Source organism: Oncorhynchus mykiss, chromosome 29 (genome assembly GCF_057628025.1).
Source record: "Oncorhynchus mykiss isolate SJ-2025 chromosome 29, ASM5762802v1, whole genome shotgun sequence".
NCBI classification, from domain to species: domain Eukaryota; kingdom Metazoa; phylum Chordata; class Actinopteri; order Salmoniformes; family Salmonidae; genus Oncorhynchus; species Oncorhynchus mykiss.
In genome coordinates, this window is record NC_143050.1 from 21,535,726 (window position 1) to 21,543,355 (window position 7,630).

Below are 7,630 nucleotides of genomic sequence, written 5' to 3' on the forward strand. Positions count from 1 at the left end.
TGTGGAAAAAGTGTTACAGTATGTGTCCTCATTCTCCAAGTCTTAACAGAGGAATGTTACTTAAAACCAATGACTGTAATGTTGGAATATTCTGCTCTTCTCATTCTGGCACAGTTTTCCTTCTCTTGAAAAGCTGTCTCAACCGACGCCCGCTCACCTTCTCCACGGATGAATGAATCGGTTTGCTTTATGTGGAAGAAAAATCATCCACCAGAACTATTAAAGATTGCACGGATGGAATATGTAGCTCTTAAAACATAATTCCTCAATGCACAGTGAGTGATTGTAAACAGAGGCCATATGGGATGGGTCCAAGTGAATTTTCATGAACAGATGCCTAGGCTAAGTATGTGCACTTCCCAGCTCCTCTGAGCACACTGTGCATTATTTATGCAACAGTGAATCATTCCCATTTGGCTGCCACGTTAGAGCAGCCATGGATATTTTTTCATAAGAGCATCACATAGCATGACACCACACACACTTTCGTCCATGTGTCGCTGTCGTCTCACCTGGTTTTCTCTGTGGTCTCCTCCCTCCTCAGAGAGCCAATCTTCAGCTTCCAGGTCTTAATCCTACTTCCCTGCTCTTTCTTTCCTACCTCTTCTTTCTCCTGGAGAGACACATAGATAGTTGTCAATAGAGACATATATCCAGACTCATGAAAAAAACATTTACAGATAGGCACAAGCATACTTTCACACAGACATACACTACACACACAAATACGAAAATACAGCGTAAATATTTGTGTCTATTTGAGTGTGTGTACAATTTGAGCTAGTGTGTGTGCAAGTGTGTCCATGCATACCTGCATGCTTGTGTGCGTGCACGCATGCATACGCGCGTGTGTGTACATGCAAGAGTTTAGTTTACATAATTTTACCTGCTTTTTGTCATCCTTGGGCTGTTCAAGCAGGTCCTCTATACTCAGGTACCGCCGTCCAGACTCTTCCTTCACCTTCCCTAAAACACACACAATTCACAACCCTCAGTTTCAACCCAAATAACCAGTGATGACTCCGTATTTCCCAGTGTACACTGTGGGAAGTAAAATTGGAGGATCACTCACTCAGATATCCCATCATGAGTCTTGTGTCCGATGCTGACCTCCGTCGAAAATGCTGATGCACGTTACTATTATTTTTAAATGATTGGCAGGGTAAGTCCTCAACATAATCTTTAGCATTAAGTCGTCTTTCATTGGCAGAGCGGCCACCATCCTCAGCAGCCTTGCAGTCACACTGACTGTGTTGTGAATTCTATACGGATAGAAACAGCAGGTCAAATGGTGATGAATTATTTCCTGTTATGCTGACTGTGTTAATTCTCACAGCAAATCAACTCAAATACTGACTTATTAGAAGCTTTATCCACATGATTCTCTATTTAGACGTGACCCAGAGATCAAATGTCAACATATCCCCTTACCCTGCTCTCCTGCTGCTCCCGGAGAGCCTCCATCTCCACCTGTAACCTCTGGTTATGCATCTGTAGCCTAGCAATCTCCTCCAGCATCCGGCACACATGCTCCAGGTACCCCAGCCCTGGGGTGAGCCCCTCATACGCTCTCTCACACACATCATTATCCCAGACCTGTAAAGAAAGGTAACAGTGCACATGGGAAAGTACAGTAAATTAACTCTGGCGTATTACTTCACAAAACATGTATTGTTCTGAATGGAATAGAAATCTAACGTTATGACTTCTGGGGCAGCATACTTTATATTTTCATTGCTGATTAGTGACTAAATAAAGTGCAGTCACTAGGAGCATGAAATACTGTATATTTCTTCCTCAAAGAGAGCTGAGCTAATGAGGTGGCCTTTAACTGGCTTTTGCCTGCCTGATGAACACACAGCACCCTGTCTGAGTCCTACAGAGAGCAAAGACCTCCAAGTACATTGACTAATATCCCCATTTGAGACATAATGTTCCTGTATTACCTCATTCATTTCACCAACCAGTGTCAACACTCTACATGACCTTTGGATAATAACATTACAAAAGAGGAATCCTTGGGGCGGAAGACTAACAATTTGTATAAGGATTCAAAATGATCTTGGCCAAAATCTTTAAATAAAGGATTTATTGAAATAAAGGACCCAATGGGACTGCCCTCACTTCGCCATCTGACACAGAACTGTGACGGACAACACAGCAGACTGCTCAACACAACACCCTCATAATCCATCTGCCTAGGCAGCACTGCACCAGGTTGGCTCCATTCCACTCATGCTAGTGGCTGACTGCTCACCTGGACAGACTGGTTCACAGTATGACACACTACAATATGAACAATAACAACCCACAGGCATCAAAGGGATTCAGACAATGTAATTAAGTGTTTGTCTTCCTGTCTAGCTTTGTGTCTGTTTGTGTGTGTGTTGCAACTGTTAACTGTGATAAAGGGTAAAGGCTAATTTACACCTTCCTGACTTTCCTTCAGTCCACTGTAAAAACAGACATGGAACATGACAATTTATGGACGAAACACTGCTTGAAAATGACAATGGACTTCCGTCCGGCATAGTGCGTAATATTTTTTGCCGTACTAACATGTCGGAACAATCCGATTTGAATGTTTGTTCAATACATTTGGGAATAATATTTCAAATGACTACTGAAGATGTCCCATGTACAAAACATGAAGATGACAAAATTGCCAAACAATCAGCTGGTTGAGATTTGGGGGAAAAACTTGGCACTATAGATCACTCTGTCTCAAACTAGATTGCTTTGAAGGAAAACAGTCAGAGAATCATAAGATTGAAGTAAACAACTCCTTTCAATATACACCCACCTCTGTCTCTGTCTGAGGAGGCAGAGTGTTGTGCTGTGGGGAGAGGCCTCCTCTGTGCTGCAGCAGCTCTGTTGAGGCCTGTTCATCCACAACTGACAGACTGACTGTCCTCCTCAGACCAGCACTCCCTGACCTGTGACCTGCCCTCTGGTTAGGGGTCACTGAGTGTGTTGAGGGTAGTGAAGCCATGTGACACTGCCGTCGTGACACGGCGTCTCTGCCTCCATGCCTCAGGACCTGCCGCCTGCCACTTGTGTCTGTCCTCCGCAGTGCCTGCTCCACTTTTCGGTGCATGACCACAGCAAGCTCCCTGTGCCCCTGAGCCCTGGTCCTGAGGCAGAGCGACAGGGAGGAAGAGGAGCAGAAGGATGGTGGAGAGAGGACAGGAGAGCATGGAGGAGAGGTAGAGGGGAGTCCATCCTCGTCCCTGATTGAAGTTGAGACAGCATCAATAGCTGTATTACACATGGACACAGACTGAGAGGAGGAAGGGAGAAAAGCCTCAGAGCTGGTTATCTCCACCCCAGAATCCTCTGTACCCACGTCAGATTTAGACATGGAAGTAGTTCCTGAAAGGGTGAGGGAATCTCCAGAATCACCCCCTTCCCACTGGCCCTCCAAAGCTACCCCTTCCTGGGGGTCTGAGATGATGTTGGGGGGTCCACCCTCAGTCACCCAGATCTCCAGAAGATTGCTAAAGCTCATGTACAAATTCATCACAAAATCCCAAAACTTGTCCTCGAGGAGGAGGACAAAGAAAAGTATCTGGCTTAGAGAAGCCCACACAGTCTGAAGTGAGTTTGTGAGAGAATTTAAAACATCCCTGAAGTTCCGCCTATATCCTCATGACATGCCTCGTCATCTATCATCCATCCTGTCACAGCGGTGATGCTGCATGCAGTCTGAGTCTGGGAACTATGACTCCCTCTCACCTGAGACCACAACTCCTCCCACCAAACACCATCAAACCCAGGTATGACAGAAACAAGTCATGACAAAGCCAAAGTGACAGCAACACCATGTGTCAGTTAGCTGCTGATGAAACATCCATGTTTTTCCTGAAAAATGATGATACTTATGACATTTACAATAATACCTTACACAAGAGGTTTGGCATGTGCTGTTGGTGAGTGGGTAGGTGTGACGTACTGTACACTGTAAAAAATAAAAAATCTAAAAACTTTTCAGTGTTACCTGAACTTTGCTCCAACATGAGAAAACGTAGACAAATTCAAAATTCAACTTCAAATAATGTTTTTGTCTCAAATGTTCATTCAACTAGAAATTATTATTTGGGCAACTTACCTAAGAAAAGGCTGTGGAACTAGTTAAACACACAGTGCTTTAAACATTGAGTTTGTACATAGATTACAACTCCAGAGGCTGTGACCTATCTGAGCTTAAGCATAGCCTCTTTACTTATTTTAAATTAGGATTTTCACTATTTGTTTTGTGTCAGTGTACAGGCAGAATCAGTACCCGTAAACCATGATGTGAAATGGAATTTTCACTTTGGAATATGATGTTAAAAAAGAGGAGTACAAATGAGAAGTTTGACCTTTTAGCTATTACTATTTTATTCTACACAAGGAAATATCCCAGCCAATGCTGCAATACTGCTGTAATTCACCAGGTGTCGCTATAGATCAGTATACTTTCATGCCACAAACTTGATAACCTTTCAGATATCCAATTTTATTTCAAAATGAATTACTAATTCATAATTTCATGTATTTATCTATTTTCCCATAGGCAAATTTAAGATCTGATAATAAAGTGGGTGTAACATGTGAGATGGATAAAAACAAAACCAGGAGGGTTTGTGTAAAAAAACAACAACACCTGGCTATAGTATCGAATAAGAGAAAAATAATAAAATAAGCCTATTGAATATGTGAAATAACATTTAGAAAGGATAGACTGGGTTGTTTATTCAAATGACACGTGACACCTGTTTGACCATAAGGTGCATGGGAATGTGTGAGGGCGGTGCGTATTTGCCACTGCGGAATGAAGCAACAAGCTGTAGCCTACAGTACAGTACACAACAACAACAAGCTTTAAAATGTTGAGGGCAAAAGGCGAGCAGATAACCTTCACAATGGCAACAATGAAATGACGGAATAATGGATCCTTGACCTGGTCTAGACGTTGTCGACATATCTCTGCGCGCAGTCCACATCCTGACAACCATCCGCAAACACTACAAAGTGCGTTACTGTCAGCCCCCCGGCCCCAGATCTCGAGTCCGGTTCTGAGGTACAGTATGGTCAACATGGAGGAATTCCCCCCAAAATTCAGTAAGGTGCTGGTGACACCTGATCCGCACTACATACCGGGGTAGGTAATTCACACTGCTGCTTTGCTTTTGTATTTTAGCAAATCAATTAAATACTCTAATTAGATGTGTGCAATATTAAGCTTTATTTCTATTACATACATGGTGTGCTATGTATAGTGAAATTACTGCATTCTAGCCTTTTCAATTATGCATTAATGAGTAGGCTATTCGTGCGTAATTCCATAGATTTTATGCTTGCGCATAAGTTTTTACTTGATTATTTCGCCCTTTCTCTCATTACACATAACACACATTCGGCCTACTATAGGCCTAAGGAATTAACATACACATTTTCACAAACCTACACGAAATTTCCTTGAGGAAGAAAGAGCAAGTCAGTGCTCTAGGCCATCACCCATGGCAACGGTACCCAGGAAGGTTCAACTCAGAGGCTGAACTTGCTGACATGAAGGAACACAACACAGCTCAAACTAACTACCTGAGATCCATAGTCACCTTTCATTTCAATAAAGCCTGACTTTGATATGGACATGGTAATAGGTTTCAATTATTTATACTACTGTCAACATGACAGAGAATAAATCCAGAAAGCCTTGTTTAAAATCTAGTCAGAATCCTCACCACCTCTGTCCACAGGTATGCAGGGTACTGCCCCCAGCTGAAGTACCACCTGGGGAAGACCTACGGCCAGCTGACCGCCAAGTTGCTGTCCTCTCCAGAGGTGTCACGCTCGCGTCGCCTGGTCCTCCACACGGGCCGCTTCCCCTCCACAGAGACAGACACGGGCCCACGGGACGAGATCTGGAGGAGCCACCATGGAGAACGCAGGAATCTGGAGAGGATGATACCGGGCTACACTGGTAAACACACTGTTGCTCAGCTTTCATATCTTAAGCAGAACTCCTCTTCTGTAAAGGATGTTTTGCATTGTGTTGAATCTGGTGTCTTTTACAGGCTTTGTTCCCAAAAGCCAGAACTACTTCTCCCGTACGTATGCCGAGACGTGTCGCGAGGCCCTGTCTGAGTTTGACCGGGACCAGCAGAGGGTTCGCCTGGCATCAGCAATACCGCTTGTCAGCAACACCATCTCAGAGTTTAAAGTAACAAGCTCTAATCTTTCGCTCACTTATGCATGCATGCATGCATGCATGCATGCTCGCCCCACCCACACACACACAGAGGGTCATCCCTGTTTAATAATCCATGCTGAGATCCTGTGTCAGTGTCATGTATAACTTGTCTAAACGAGGCCAGGTGCACAACCTGGAGAGCACTCCAATCATAGACCACCCACAGATTCAGATCAGTCATGGGCTAGATTCAATCAGATTGACAATCATATAACGTTGTTTTGGTGTTGTCGGAGGTGGAACTGCGTTAGAGCTGTCAAATCCACAAGGGGCTCATTGTATTACTGTATTGCAGACACTGCCATTGGATGCAACGAAACCACACCAACTATAATCCAACATATCCCATGCACCCGCATTAGAAGTTGATTGAATGATAAAAAAATTCACAATACCATGGGAGAAAATCTCCTTTTATAATCAAAGGTCTATAGTCTGGGATAGGGCCTTGGGTAGGAGCCAGAAGCTCGAATAACTTCTCTGTCTCAACCATAGTGTCTGTCATTCTATCCCCTCCAGCCTCGGAGACTGAGCACCCCTCTGACGGCCATCTCTAAAGAGCCAGCCCCCTACAAGACCATGGACCCCTGGAAGCCCAAAGGCTCTCCGTACTTCATGGCAGACAGCAGTCCACACAAGTACTTCATCTCAGGTAGGTACAGTATGCCAGAGGTACCATTTGAAATACCTCATGTGATAGTGTTTGCTTTAGTGTGCAGCACAATCAACTGTATAGGAGTCCCTTTGTATTGACTAGATCTTCCATTTGGGCATGTATTCAGGTTTCACAGGGTACGTGCCCAAATCTCGCTTCTTGATTGGGACGGGCTACCCCATCACCACCAACAAGGCTCTGGTTCAGTTTGGGAAGGAGATGAGGAGGGATCCTACCTCCCTGCAACTCCCTGGGGAGGAATCAGGAGCCCTGCCCCCCATCCCCACTGTCTACCCCTCCCACCGGGGACTTCTGCCCTCCTACACCGGCCATGTTCCAGGTGGGCCTTAACTTCTTCAAAACACTAGAGTACCAAGCCTCACACGCATCTCTGAAATCTCCATATCTACCATCTTGATCATTATAATTGATCATATTATATTATCACATCAAGATCAAGTTTTAATCAAGTCGCCTTCAATCTGCCCACAGGATACAAGTTCAGGTACGGCCAGACCTTTGAGAAGCTTACCCACAATGCCCTGGGCCTGAGCGGCACTCAGAGGAAGATTGAGGCCAGAGCCCAGTAATGGAGGAACAATTCACCAGACAATCACAAGGACCAGGGTTGAGAACTGAGTGAAGGAATCCTCGGACTTTGAAATAACAGCGTCTGTGAAACAGCAAAACTTTGGTCTGTGGACTATGTACATCCCAGGGTGATAAATAATAATGGCCCA

At 44.4% G+C, this 7,630-nt stretch overlaps 2 protein-coding genes across 2 annotated transcripts; one reads left to right on the forward strand and one right to left on the reverse strand.

The window, feature by feature from the left end:
- Positions 1-444: 444 nt before the first annotated feature.
- On the reverse strand, positions 445-3,559 carry LOC149970388 (uncharacterized). The gene is made up of 5 exons (XM_090227375.1): positions 2,804-3,559; positions 1,432-1,596; positions 1,073-1,262; positions 887-966; positions 445-613 (listed from the first exon to the last, which is right to left on the reverse strand). The coding sequence occupies exons 1-5, from the start codon at positions 3,518-3,520 to the stop codon at positions 509-511; spliced, it is 1,257 nt and encodes a 418-aa protein (XP_090083501.1). The 5' UTR covers positions 3,521-3,559; the 3' UTR covers positions 445-508.
- Positions 3,560-4,760: 1,201 nt separating this feature from the next.
- On the forward strand, positions 4,761-7,579 carry LOC110509882 (ciliary microtubule inner protein 2B-like). Its single transcript, XM_021591064.3, has 6 exons — positions 4,761-5,143; positions 5,742-5,965; positions 6,060-6,205; positions 6,755-6,887; positions 7,018-7,230; positions 7,383-7,579. The coding sequence occupies exons 1-6, from the start codon at positions 5,070-5,072 to the stop codon at positions 7,478-7,480; spliced, it is 888 nt and encodes a 295-aa protein (XP_021446739.3). The 5' UTR covers positions 4,761-5,069; the 3' UTR covers positions 7,481-7,579.
- Positions 7,580-7,630: the final 51 nt, after the last annotated feature.

What these genes read in the sequence shown, in the direction of transcription:
- LOC110509882 (XM_021591064.3), top strand. Translation starts at nt 5,070, where the DNA reads ATGGTCAACATGGAGGAATTCCCCCCAAAATTCAGTAAGGTGCTGGTG. An exon ending in GATGATACCGGGCTACACTG is followed by an intron (nt 5,966 to 6,059) that starts GTAAACACACTG and finishes TGTCTTTTACAG; the next exon opens with GCTTTGTTCCCAAAAGCCAG. An exon ending in ACACCATCTCAGAGTTTAAA is followed by an intron (nt 6,206 to 6,754) that starts GTAACAAGCTCT and finishes TATCCCCTCCAG; the next exon opens with CCTCGGAGACTGAGCACCCC.
- LOC149970388 (XM_090227375.1), bottom strand. Translation starts at nt 3,520, where the DNA reads ATGAATTTGTACATGAGCTTTAGCAATCTTCTGGAGATCTGGGTGACT. An exon ending in GGGAGCAGCAGGAGAGCAGG is followed by an intron (nt 1,263 to 1,431) that starts GTAAGGGGATAT and finishes CTATCCGTATAG; the next exon opens with AATTCACAACACAGTCAGTG. An exon ending in ACTCATGATGGGATATCTGA is followed by an intron (nt 967 to 1,072) that starts GTGAGTGATCCT and finishes TGTGTGTTTTAG; the next exon opens with GGAAGGTGAAGGAAGAGTCT.